At 50.5% G+C, this 13,808-nt stretch overlaps 1 protein-coding gene across 6 annotated transcripts in view; it reads left to right on the forward strand.

Annotated features, from left to right (window-relative positions):
• The window catches only part of BCL7A (BAF chromatin remodeling complex subunit BCL7A), a 42,456-nt gene that overhangs the window by 14,342 nt on the left and 14,306 nt on the right, over positions 1–13,808 (forward strand). For 4 of the 6 annotated variants that reach the window (XM_045366144.3, XM_045366147.3, XM_045366148.3 and 1 more), the window contains exons 3-4: positions 118–214; positions 8,426–8,593. In XM_045366144.3, coding sequence (XP_045222079.2) covers positions 118–214; positions 8,426–8,593 — 265 coding nt within the window. Of the gene's footprint in view, positions 1–117; positions 215–295; positions 574–8,425; positions 8,594–13,808 lie in introns of those variants that run through there. The other 2 variants (XM_074008159.1, XM_074008160.1) reach the window with 2 other exon arrangements.

Raw genomic sequence — 13,808 nt, forward strand, 5'->3', positions numbered from 1 at the left:
TGGGGGCTCCAGGAGGCTTCCACGGAATAAAATATTCACACCACTCCCCAGGGGCTCAGAGCACGTGCACACACATGCGATCTGGTGACTTGGTTTCTGCTCCATTCTCCCCTGCAGAAAAACAAGAATAAGAAAAAAGGCAAGGACGAGAAGTGTGGCTCAGAGGTGACCACTCCGGAGAACAGTTCCTCCCCAGGGATGATGGACATGCATGGTGAGTGCCCGTGGCCTGCCAGCCTCTCCTGCCCAACCTGGGGCCTTGGCCAAGCACTCGGTTGTGTTTTTGTTTCTCCAGCAGGTTTGTTCACATTCCAGGCAAGGGGTAGGAGGGCTGGGCAGGGCCCGGAGGCCTCTGTGCCAAGGAGAAGACTCAGCAGAGGAGAGCAAGTTTCTTTTCCCAGCGCACCAAGCCAAGAGACATAAACTAAGCCAGAGACATAGAAATCAGACCCTCTCCTCACCCAGGGACGAGAACCACACAGGACAGGTTCTGTCAGCCTCGTATGCCCAGGAAGATTGTTTGGATGTATGTTTCTTACCCCCTCATACATTATATAAATGGCTGTGTTTCCCATGTTGTTTTGGCTGCTGGAAATCTCCAAACTGGATTTTGTTTGTTTGTTTGTTTTGGTTTGTTTTGTTTTGTTTTGAGATGGAGTCTGATGGAGTCTCGCTCTGTTGCCTAGGCTGGAGTGCAGTGGCGTGGTCTTGGCTCACTACAATCTATGCCTCCTGGGTTCAAGCGATTTTCCTGCCTCAGCCTCCCAAGTAGCTGGGACTACAGACATGCGCCACCATCCCTGACCAATTTTTATATTTTTTAGTAGAGATGGGGTTCCACCATGTTGGCAAGGCTGGTCTCGAACTCCTGGCCTCAAGTGGCCTGCCCGCCACGGCCTCCAAAAGTGCTGGGATTATAGACATGAACCACCGTGCCCGGCCTCCAAACTGGATTTCTGACTTCACGTTAATCCCACCAGGACCTTGGGAACTGCCCTTCCATGTCTACAGCCTAACTCCCTTTGCTGTTTAATTTCAAATGTTGTCACTTAACCAGGTACGGGGAACACACACCGGCAGTCCTAGCTCCTCAGGAGGCTGAGGCGGGAGGATCGCTTGAGCCCAGGAGTTCAAGGCTGCAGTGTGCTATGATCACACCTGAGAGTAGCTGTTGCACTCCAGCCTGGGCAATACAGTGAGACCCCATCTCTTCAAAAGGCAAAAAAACCAAAAAAGTTGTAACCTAGGTCTATCCACCAAATCCAGATGGTGCTGTGTGCCATCGTTTCCTGTTGCTGGTGTCTGTTTCTGTTTTGACCTTTTTATTTGAGAGGAAACGTGCAGATGATATGTGTACGCCTCCGTGAAATGTTCCCAAACTGCACACACCCGTGTCATCACCCAGGTCAAAACACAGAACGTTCCGAGCCGGTCCCCAGTGTCCCCCACGGGTCCTCACGGTTGTCTCCATCCACCCAAGGAAAACGCCCTCAGAAATTCAAACCTACAGCTCCTTTTTGTTTTTTGTTTTTTTGTGTTTTTGGTTTTTTGTGTTTTTTTTGAGGCAGAGTCTCGCTCCTGTCACCCAGGCTGGCGTGCAGTGGTGCGATCTCAACTCGCTGCAACCTCTACCTCCTGGGTTCAAGCAATTCTTCTGCCTCAGCCTCCTGAGTAGCTGGGATTACAGGCTTGTGCTACCGCGCCTGGCTAATTTTCTTTTTATTTTAGTAGATAGTAGGTTTCACCGTGTTGCCCAGGCTGGTCTCCAACTCTGGTCTCGAACACCTGCTTTGGCCTCCCAAAGTGCTAGAATTTATAGATGTGAGCCACCGCGCCCGTCCCTAAAGCTTCATGAAAATTAAGTTGGCTTTCCATGTTTGAAAATCAGTAAATCTCCATCCTGCCATCCCTTGAGAAATCAGATCTGGCAGCCCCATAGCTGTGTGCTCCCTTGAGGCAAGGGCTGCCTGGAACTGCCTGAAGCCAGAGCCGCCTTCCCTTATGAAGAGTGAGGCACCTCCAGGCCCACCTGGGTCACCCACCGCCTCTTTATCACCTGTCTGGCCTGCTAAGACAAGAGCCTACAGCCCCTGCCTTTTTCAGTCTCTTGACCCTAATTTCAATGTCTTTGTACTTTTGACCACCAGAACCTTTGGTCCAGCCAGGTAGTAGTAGATAAATAACTAAATAAGAAACTGGAAGGGAATATTGGTTTGCTGGAGTTTCTGACCTCTCCAGACGCAGGGCTGTCTTGTTCTAGGGAAGAAAGGCCAGCAAACCTCCCCACGTGCCCAAATTGACCTATCTGGAAAACACAGTCACCAGTTCCAAGGATAGGGGGACTGGTAGGTTTCTGAGCGGGCTTTAGAAAATCACAGTGGTGGTGGCTCACGCCTGTAATCTCAGCCCTTCGGGAGGCCGAGGCAGGTGAATCACGAGGTCGGGAGTTCAAGACCAGCCTGGCCAACATGGTGAAACCCTGTCTCTACTAAAAATACAAAAAATGGGCGCGGTGGCTCACACTTGTAATCCCAGCACTTTGGGAGGCTGAGGCAGGCGGATCACGAGGTCAGGAGATCGAGACCATCCTGGCTAACACGGTGAAACCCCGTCTCTACTAAAAATGCAAAAAATTAGCCTGGCATGGCAGCGGGCGCCTGTAGTCCCAGCTACTTGGGAGGCTGAGGCAGGAGAATGGCGTGAACCCGGGAAGCGGAGCTTGCAGTGAGCCGAGATCGCGCCACTGCACTCCAGCCTGGGCGATAGAGCGAGACTCCGTCTCAAAAACAAAACGGCCGGGCGCGGTGGCTCAAGCCTGTAATCCCAGCACTTTGGGAGGCCGAGATGGGCGGATCACGAGGTCAGGAGATCGAGACCATCCTGGCTAACACGGTGAAACCCCGTCTCTACTAAGAAATACAAAAAATAGCCGGGCGAGGTGGCAGCGCCTGTAGTCCCAGCTACTCGGGAGGCTGAGGCCGGAGAATGGCGCGAACCCGGGAGGCGGAGCTTGCAGTGAGCTGAGATCCGGCCACTGCACTCCAGCCTCGGCTACAGAGCAAGACTCCGTCTCAAAAAAAAAAAAAACAAAAACAAAAAACAAAAAACAAAAAAACCTTGGCATGGGACCAAGCTCAGTGGTTCACACCCGTAATCCCAGCACTTCGGGAGGTCGAGTTAGGAGGATCACTTGAGCCCAGGAGCTTGAGACTAGCCTGGGCAACATAGGGAGACCTCATTTCTTTTTTTTTTTTTTTTTGAGACTGAGTCTGGCTCTGTCGCCCAGGCTGGAGTGCAGTGGCCGGATCTCAGCTCACTGCAAGCTCCGCCTCCCGGGTTTACGCCATTCTCCTGCCTCAGCCTCCGGAGTAGCTGGGACCACAGGCGCCCGCCACCTCACCCGGCTAGTTTTTTGTATTTTTTAGTAGAGACAGGGTTTCACCGTGTTAGCCAGGATGGTCTCGATCTCCTGACCTTGTGATCCGCCCGTCTCAGCCTCCCAAAGTGCTGGGATTACAGGCTTGAGCCACCGTGCCCGGCTAAGGGGAGACCTCATTTCTACAAAAAAATAATAGGCCGGGCGCGGTGGCTCATGCCTGTAATCCCAGCACTTTGGGAGGCTAAGGTGGGTGGATCACGAGGTCAGGAGATTGAGACCATCCTGGCTAACACGGTGAAACCCTGTCTCTACTAAAAATACAAAAAAATTAGCTGGCCATGGTGGCGGGCGCCTGTAGTCCCAGCTGCTTGGGAGGCTGAGGCAGGAGAATGGTGTGTACCCAGGAGGCAGAGCTTGAAGTGAGCCAAGATTGCACCACTGCTCTCCAGCCTGGGCAACAGAGTGAGACTCTGTCTAAAAAAAAAAAAAAAGATTAAAAATTAATAATAAATTTAGCTGGGTGTGGTGACACGCACCTATAGTCACAGCTACTCTGGAGGCTGAGGTGGGAGGATCACTTGAACCTGGGAGTTGGAGGCTGCAGTGAAAGGTAATTGTACCACTGCATTCCAGTCTGGGCAACAGAGCAAGACCCCATCTCTTAAAAAAAAAAAAAAAAAAATATATATATATATATAATGATAATAAATGTTTTATTTTGGGCCAGGCATGGTGGCTTATGCCTGTCATCCCAGCACTTTAGGAGGCTGAGGTGGGAGGATCATTTGAAGTCAGGAGTTAGAGACCAGCCTGGCCAATATGGTGAAATCCCATCTCTACTAAAAATACAAAAATTATTGAGTGTGGTGCTACACGCCTGTAACTTGGGAGGCTAAGGCAGGAGAATTGCTTGAACCTGGGAGGCGGAGGTTGCAGTGAGCTGAGATCATGCCACTGCACTCCAGCATGGGCGACAGAGCAAGACTCCATCAAAAAAGAAAAAATTATTTTATTTTATCCAAAAATAGAGACAGGGTCTTGCTGTGTTGCCCAGGCTGGTTTCAAACTCCTGAGTTCAAGCAATCCTCCCTCAACCTCCCAAAGTGCTGGAAGTATAGGCATGAGCCACTGTGCCCAGCCTATAATAAAAATTTGAAAAAACCTTGGCCTGTTAACAGCTAACATTTATGAAACCGTCACAATGTGCCAGGTATCATGCTAAGCATCATTGCCTCGTTTGAGTCTAATTACCAACCCCATTTTACAGACAGAGAAACTAAGGCCCAGTGAGGTGAAGTAACATGCATGGTTAGCAAGTTCATAATTTGCAGTGCCATTGCTGGCATTTGAGGTCCTTTGAAGACAGAATCCAGGTTTGTGGCTGGGCTTGGTGGCTCACACCTGTAATCCCAGCACTTTGGGAGGCCAAGTTGAGAGGATCATTTAAGGTCAGGAGTTGGAGACAAGCCTGGCCAAACATGGTGAAACCCTGTGTCTACTGAAAATACAAAAATTAGCTGGGCATGGTGGCGGGCACCTGTAATCCCAGCTACTCGGGAGGCTGAGGCAGGAAAATCCCTTGAACTGGGAAGGGAAGGTTGCGGTGAGCCAAGATCATGCCACTGCACTCCAGCCTGGGCAAGAGAGTGAGGCCGTGTCTCCAAAAAAAAAAAAAGATCCAGGTTTGTGACCTGGACGAACTCTCCAGAAGAATCTAGAATGCTGAACAAACCAGGTCCCCAGCCACAGAGGCCCTGTTCACTTTCTCATTTTCATTTTCGTGCATGTGCAGCCGAAACCCAGTGAGACTGCAGTCGTGTGAATGGGAAGGTCAGGGAAAGCTGTGGGCTGGGCGAGTTTTCTGGAAGGCATCCAGTAGGAGGATGGGTACAGCAGGAGATGAAGGGAGAGGGTGGTGCCCCGGGCCCTTTAGTCCACAAGACTCAGCTGAAGTTAGCCCAAGTATTGGTGTCACGCTGTTACCAGGCTACCAGGCTAGACCAGACATTAAACATTAGTGCTCATTGTCATTCATTAACACAGCCTCACAACCTCAGGAACCTATGGGGCCAGCTTCTTGCACACGTGCTTGCTGTAGGAAGAAAGTTTAGATTTTCTCGAGGGAGAAATTGGGGAGCATACATCCTTTTTTTTTTTTGGTGTAAGTCCCAGAATTCACAAGAGGATGCTTTTGTGTAACGAGCACCCCAGAGTACAGTTAAAATCAGATCCAGGTCACCTGTGTGGGACCGCCTGACTGCCTGGTGCTTCCTTGGCAGGTTGAGGTAGAGGAGGTACATGGGGCTGGGAATTGGGCAGATGGGTCCAGCAAGTGGCTCTGCTGCTCCCAGCCTCAGTTTCCCCCTCTGGAAAGTGAAGGTGGTAATGGCACCTTTCCAGCGAGTTGTGGGGAGGATTCCACGAGGTGACCATAAATGCTTTTGCCTAGTGCCTGGCACGGTGGCAGGTGCCCAGGTCTGTTGGGATGTCCTGTCTCCTTCTCATGTTTACAGAAGTGGCCGTCGCCCTGGCTGCAGCATGGCCCCCAGAAAGGCTGCTTCATATTGTGTTGGTTTTGAAACCTCCACTTGGGTCTCTGCTGTTTCAAACGACTCTCCTAGGTTGGGCATAGTGGCTCAGGCCTATGATCTCCGTGCTTTGGGAGGCCAAGACAGGAGGATCACTTGAGCCCAGGGGGCCAAGACAGCCTGGGCAACATAGTGAGGCCCCATCTCTACAAAAAATTTAAAAATTAGCCAGATGCAGTGGCACATGCCTGTGGCCCCAGCTACCCAGGAGGCAGAGGCAGGAGGATAGCTTGAGCCTAGAAGTTCAAGGCTGCAGTGAGCTATGATTCTGCTGCTGTACTCCAGCCTGGGTGACAGAGCAAGACCCTGTCTCTAAAAATAAAAAATACATAGATGGCTGGGCGTGGTGGCTCACTCCTGTAACCCCAGCATTTTGGGAGGTTGAGGTGAGCAGATCACCTAAGGTCAGTAGTTCAAGAGCAGCCTGGCCAACACGGCGAAACCCCGTCTCTACTAAAAAATAATAACAATAACAAAAATTAACTGGGCATGGTGGTGCATGCCTGTAATCCCAGCTACCTGGGAGGCTGAGGCATGAGAATCGCTTGAACCAGGAGGTGGAGATTATAGTGAGCCGAGATCGCGCCACTGCACTCCAGCCTGGGTGACAGACTCCATCTCAGAAAACGAAATAGAGTGACTATGTGCTTGAGAAGGGGGTGCAGGACAAGGGGAGGTGCAGCCTGGGCCCCAGCTCTGCCCGCAGCCCCACTGTGGATGCCATTGCCAATTACCCCTTCTCTTTCTTCTTTGTATTGTAAAGAGTTTTGTTGTCAAGAACAATAGGGAGGGGGATACAATCCCCCTATACACTCCACTTTGATTTTCATGAACATGATGCCATATTTGTCTCATCTATTTTTTCGATGTGTTAAATTTTTGTAATTAAAATATAATTCACATATAAAAAATACACAGCTAGTGGCCAGGTGCGGTGGCTCACACCTGTAATCCCAGCACTTTGGGAGGCTGAGGTGGGCAGATCGCCTGAGGCCAATAGTTTGAGACCAGCCTGGCCAACATGGTGAAACCTGTCTCTACTAAAAATACAAAACTCAACCAGGTATGGTGACAGGCGCCTGTAATCTACTTGGGAGGCTGAGGCAGGAGAATTGTTTGAACCCGGGAGGCGGAGGTTGTAGTGAGCCCAGACTGCACCATTGCACTCCAATCTGGGCAACAGAGTGAGACTCTGTCTCAAAAAAAAAAAAAAAGTGTAAAAGTTCAGAGCATCCTAACACTGGCCTGCAGCCTGCACTGAAGCATTTTCTGGTAAATTTCCCTGCCTCATGACATTCAAGTCTGCACCTAAACGTCACAGCATGCATTGCTAAAAACAGGATGTTTCTACATACCCACTGTCCCATGATCATTTCTAACTAAATTAACCAACAGTTCCTTAATAGCTTTTAAAACCCAGACCATATTCAAATTCCCCAATTGTTCCAAAGTGTTACAGCTGGCACCTTCGAAACAGGATGCAAATAATTTCCATACATCATATTTAGTCGAGTCTCCTAGCTTTCTTTATTCTAAAATCATCTCCCCTCCCCCACTTTTTTTGAATTTTTTTTTAATATGATACTGACTTTAAGGGAGTGGACCATGTGTCCCGTGGAATGTGCCACCTCCCGCTGTCTCTCTCTCCTTTTTATTTCCTATCAAGTGGAACTCGGCTCCGGGCTGCATCAGTCAGACAGAACGTCTTGGCAGCCCCGCCTCACGGACCATGCCATGTCTTCCGTATCGCTTCTCTGCCAGACACACAATGCATCTGGTTTCCACCCCCAGAATGAGGCCTCAAATGTCCCCCCAAGATTTTAAATATGTGAGGCCACTGTCCCCAGCTGGCTGCCTGCAGACACAGGGTACAGTTGGCTCAGTGTGGGGAAGGTCAGGCCAGCGCCGGAATTCTTTGCCTCTCTGGACACATGGGACGGCTGTGGTGCTTGGGTGGATGGGGGTGGGGGCGGGAGTGAGCTCAGGGGTCCCAGGAGGAGGAGTATCCAGTATCCAGACCCCTACCGCATGGCCGGGTGCAGTGGCTCATGCCTGTAATCCCACCACTTTGGGAGGCCAAGGTGAGCAGATCACCGGAGGTCTAGAGTTCAAGACGGGCCTGGCCAACGTGGTGAAACCCTGTCTCTACTAAAAATACAAAAGTAACCAGGAGTGGTGCCTGTAATCCCAGCTACTCGGGAGGCCGAGGCAGGAGAATCACTTGAACCCGGGAGGAGGAGGTAGTGAGCTGAGATTGCACCACAGTCCTCCAGCCTGGTTGACACAGTGAGATCCATCTCAAAAAAAAAAAAAAAAAACCGATAACCAGGCCCCTCCCCGGTGGGAGAGCTGCTGTGGGGTTCCGGGCATTGAGGCACAGGGATGCCGAGTCCTCCGACCTGCCCGTCCTTGGCAGCTGTGGGATTTCATCCTGTGGTTCTGTTCCCACACCCCACAGACGACAACAGCAACCAGAGCTCCATCGCAGATGCCTCCCCCATCAAACAGGAGAACAGCAACAACTCCAGCCCCGCTCCAGAGCCCAACTCGGCTGTGCCCAGCGACGGCACCGAGGCCAAGGCAGACGAGGCCCAGGCTGATGGGAAGGAGCACCCAGGAGCTGAAGGTACGTGGCCTCTGGAGGTGGCTCTGACGGCCTCCCTGTAACCGGCCTTCAGGCAGTCTGTGGCTAGGTGTTCCAGGAGGCCCTGTCATGTGCCAGCCACAGCACGGAGACAGTAAAGAGAGGTGACACCTGGAGTACATGGTCTCATGGGGGAATTAAAAAAATCAGACAGGCCAGGTGCAGTGGCTCATGCCTGTAATCCCTGCACTTTAGGAGGCCAAGGTGTGAGGACTGCTTGAGCCCAGAAGTTCAAGACCAGCCTGGGCAACATAGCAAGACCTCATCTCTACCAAAAAAAAAAAAAAATTAGCCAAGTGTGGTGGCACACAGCTGTGATCCCAGCTACTCAGGAGGCTGAAGTCAGAGGATCACTTGAGCACAGGAGGTCAAGGCTACAGTGAGCCGTGATCATGCCTCTGCACTCCAGCCTGTGTGACAATAAGACCCTGTCTCAAAAATAAGTAAATAAATAAAAATCAAACAATCGGCCAGGCATGGTGGCTCACACCTGTAAATCCTAATGCTTTGGAAGGCTGAAGCGGGAGGATCACTTGAGGCCAAGAGTTTGAGACCAGTCTGGGCAGCATAGCAAGATCCTGTCTCTACAAAAAAATGTTTTAAAATGAGCCGGGCATGGTGGCATGTGCCTATCTGTGGTCCCAGCTACTCAGGAGGCTGAGGTGGGAGTATCCCTTGAGCCCAGGAGTTGGAGGTTGCAGTGAGCCGTGATCACACAACTGAACTCCAGCCTGGGTGACAGAGTGAGACCCTGGCTCAAAATATAATTATATTAATAAAAATGTTTAAATATGTTTAAAAATCAGACAACCTAGTATTAGGGAGATAAGTGTGGTGGAGAATTATAAAGTCGGAAAGGGATGGGGGTGGGGGGTCTTGCTGAATGACCAGGGGAGTTGCAATTTTAAATGGGGTGGTCAGGGGCAGCCTTTGAACAAGACGAGGCTCAGACTGGGCAAGTGAGCAAGCCGTATGGGGATCTGGGAGGAGAGCAGTGTGGGCAGAGGGAAGAGTGAGTGAGGAGCTGGAAAATAAGACGGGGACTGGGTGCAGTGGCTCACACCTGTAATCCCAGCACTCTGGGAGGCCAAGGCAGGCAGATCACTTGAGGTCAGGAGTTCTAGACCAGCCTGGCCAACATAGTGAAACCCTGTCTCTACTAAAAATACAAAAATTAGCGGAGCGTGGTGGCATGTGCGTGTTTTAATCACAGCTACTCAGGAGGCTGAGGCAGGAGAATCACTTGAACCTGGGAGGTGGAGGCTGCAGTGAGCCGAGATTGTGCCATTGCACTCCAGCCTGGGCGACAGAGTGAGACTGTGTCTCAGAAAATTCGAATAAATAAATAAATAAATAAGATGGAGTCAGATAGGAGGCGGCGCCTCAGGTGTGGGGGGCTCGTAAGGCCACTGCCTGGGTTTTCATGGTAAGACGGGAGCCACTGGGGGCTTGGGTGACACGATCTGAAGGATTAAGAACAGATGATAGGGTGATTGTGTGAGAGAGTGTGTGTGTGATTGTGTGTGTGTGTTTATTTTGAGTCTCCACAGGGAAATTGAAAGAACAGCATAGTGCTGTCCCGTATCTCCACCTGCTGCACTTGGCAGTTGTTGGCTTTTGGGGTTTTTTTGCTTTGTCTGTATTTTTTCTGGGACCATTTGAAAGTAAGTCACAGATCTCAGAACATTTCATCCCTAAACATGTTGTCAGCACGTGTCTTTCAAAAATAAAGACATTCTGGGCTGGGCACAGTATGTGCTTATACTTACAATCTCAGCACTTTGGGAGGCCGAGGCAGGAGGATCTTTTGAGCCCAGGAGTTCGAGACCACCCTAGGCAAGAAGACAAAACCCCATCTCCACAAAAAATATAAAAATGAGCCCGGCATGGTGGCACGCGCCTGTCGTCCCAGGAGGATCGACTGAGCCTGAGAGGTTGAGGCTGCAGTGAGTCATGATTGTGCCACTCCAGCCTGGGTAACAGGATGAGACCTTGCTGGGAAAAAAAAAAAGAAAAAAAGACATTCTCTTACAGGATTACAAATAGCGTGATTGCATCTAAGAAAAGGAGCAGCAGTCTGGATGGTCTAACATGGAGGTATAGTCTGAAGGTTGGGGAGAGCCCATGTTGGGCAGTACATAGAGGGCGTGTGGACCCAAGGGTCACTTTGGGCACCTGGAGGGAGAGGCAGTGGCTGAGTGGGTCTATGGAGGGCAGGCCAGGTCTGGAGCGCCTTGCACACCCACGAGGAGCTGGCGAGCATGGAATGTGGAGTGGCAGATGTGACCAGCCTGCAGCCGGGGCCACCCCAGGACTCAGCGCGTGTGTGTCCTGGGAGCAGCCAGTGTGGTTCTAGGAGAAAGGCCGTCCCCTGCTGCACAGCTGATCCGCACGCCTGTGCAAGGAGGCTCTGGGCTGGTGCCAGGGTCCCAGTCACAGCTGCACTCCGCCTCCTGCACCCCAAGAAGCTATAGGTCAGCGGGGAAGACAGACACCAGCACCAAGGACTCATTGGCAGAGTTGCAGACAGACGCTGCAGGCAGACTCCAACCAGCGCGTGGTGTGAGGGTCTGGCCGTATAGAACCCCGCAGTATCATTTTTTAAATTTGAATGTGATGTCAAATTGTAAAACTGGAGCTTAAAACAGGATTGATTTCTAGCTTCTTTTGAAAAATCAGCTTTGACAATGTCGGGCCTGCTTTTCCCTGGGGCAGTTACCAGCCGAAGCAGAAGAGACTCTTCCTATTGTGTCTCCAAACCAAGGCCAAAGGGCGCTTGCCCTGTATTACCTCATGGCCACTCTTGTTTTTCTTACTGTAGATTTTAAAAAGAAAATTAAGATATTTCTTGGGTTTTTTTGTTTTTTTTTCCCCAGACAGAGTCTTGCTTTGTCACCCAGGCTGGAGTGCAGTGGTGCGATCTCGGCTCACTGCAACCTCCGCCTCCCAGCTTCAAGCAATTCTCCTGCCTCAGCCTCCTGAGTAGCTGGGATTACAGGTGTCCACCACCACGCCTGGCTAATTTTTCTACTTTTAGTAGAGATGGGGTTTCACCATGTTGGCCAGGCTAGTCTCAAATCTCCTGACCTCGTGATCCACCCGCCTCGGCCTCCCAAAGTGCTGGGATTACAGATGTGAACCACCACACCTGGCCTATTTCTTGGTTTTTGTTTGTTTGAAATGGGGTCTCACTCTATTGCCCAAGCTGGAGTGCAGTGGTACAATCTCAACTCATTGCAGCCTTGAACTTTTGGGCTCAGGTGATCCTCCTGCCTGTCTCCCAAGTAACTGGGACTACAGACGTGCACCACCAGGCCCTGGTAATTTTTATAGTTTTTTTGTCCAGATGGGGTGTTGCTGTGTTGCCCGGGCTGGTCTTGAACTTCCGGGCTCCAGTGATCCTCCCACTTTGGCCTCCCAAAGTGCTGAGATTACAGATGTGAGCCACCATACCTAGCCAAGATGTTTCTTGAAGCTATTTCTCTATCAAAAGTGGAGGTAGAAAGTGGAAAAGAAAAAAGAAAAAGACTGGAGAGGGCTTTTTTTTTTTTTTTTTTTTTTTTTTAGATGGAGTTTCGTTCTTGTTGCCCAGGCTGGAGTGCAATGGTGCAATGTCAGTTCACCACAACCTCCACCTCCTATGTTCAAGCGATTCTCCTGCCTCAACCTCTTGAGTAGCTGGGATTACAGGCATGTGCCACCATGCCCAACTAATTTTGTATTTTTAGTAGAGACGGTGTTTCTCCATGTTGGTCAGGCTGGTCTCGAACTCCCGACCTCAGGTGATCCGCCTGCCTCGGCCTCCCAAAGTACTGGGATTATAGGTGTGGGCCACCACGCCTAGCCTGAGAAGGCTATTTTTTCTTTTTAGGAAAACTGGGAAAGTGTATATTTGAAGAGAGTATTTCTTAACATTTTATTTGTGAAGCTTATCTATGTCTGAATCGAACAGCCCACTTGACTCATTTGTGGTATTGCCTGGCCCCTGATGGGGCTTTTGAGTTCATAGTCACTGCTGTGATGGACACAGTAAAAAAGGGATTTGGAGGGCCACCAGAAAGGCTTGCTGGAGGAATTGAATTGCTGTCTTGACCTGGTATTAGAAAGGAGGCAGGCTGGCTGGGCACGTGGCTCATGCCTGTAATCCCAGCACTTTGGGAGGTCGAGGTGGGTGAATCTCTTGAGCTCAGGAGTTCGAGACCAGCCTGAGCAACATGGTGAAACCCTGTCTCTACAAAAAATTAAACAATTAGCTGGACGTGGTGGTAATGCCTGTGGTCCCAGCTACTTAGGAGGCTGAGGCAAGGATCACTTGAGCCCAGGAGTTTGAGACCAGCCTGGGCAACATGGTGAAATCCCATCTCTACAAAAAAACACAAAAATTAGGCAGAGGGAAGTGGCTCACACCTGTAATCCCAGCACTTTGGGAGGCTGAGGTGGGTGGATCACCTGAGGTCAGGAGTTCGAGACCAGCCTGCCCAACAAGGCAAAACCCCGTCTCTACTAAAAATATAAAAAATTAGCTGGGTGTGGTGGCAAGTGCCTATAATCCCAGCTACTCGGGAGACTGAGGCAGGAGAATTGCTTGAACCCAGGAGGTGGAGGTTGCAGTGAGCCAAGATCACGCCACTGCACTCCAGCCTGGGCAACAAGAGTGAAACGTCTTTTATATATATATATATACACACACACACATATATATATATATACACAAAAATTAGTGGGGTGTGGGGGCATGCGCCTATAGTCCCAGCTGCTCAGAATGCTAAGGTGGGAGGATTGCTTGAGCCCAGGAGGTGGAGGTTGCAGTGAGCATGATTGTCCCACTGCACTACAGCCTGGATGACAGAGCACGACCCGGTCTTAAAAAAAAAAAAAAAAGAAGAAGAAGAAGAAAGTAAGAAACTGTGGTGTGGCAAGACCACAGAGCTCAAAATAGGGAGTGTTGGGAAGGAAAGCTGGAAATAACAGGAATTTGGAAGCCTCCCTCACTCAATGGGGTGAGCAACTGGCTCTTCAAATATGCTGGCGGCGGGGCACGGTGGCTCACGCTTGTGTTCCCAGCGCTTTGGGAGGCTGAGGTAGGTGGATTACCTGAGGTTCGGGAGTTTGAGACCAGCCCGGCCAACATGGTGAAACCCCATTTCTACTAAAAATACAAAACATAGCCCGGCGTGGTGGTGCTCACTTGTAATCC

Source organism: Macaca fascicularis, chromosome 11, assembly GCF_037993035.2.
Source record: "Macaca fascicularis isolate 582-1 chromosome 11, T2T-MFA8v1.1".
NCBI lineage: Eukaryota > Metazoa > Chordata > Mammalia > Primates > Cercopithecidae > Macaca > Macaca fascicularis.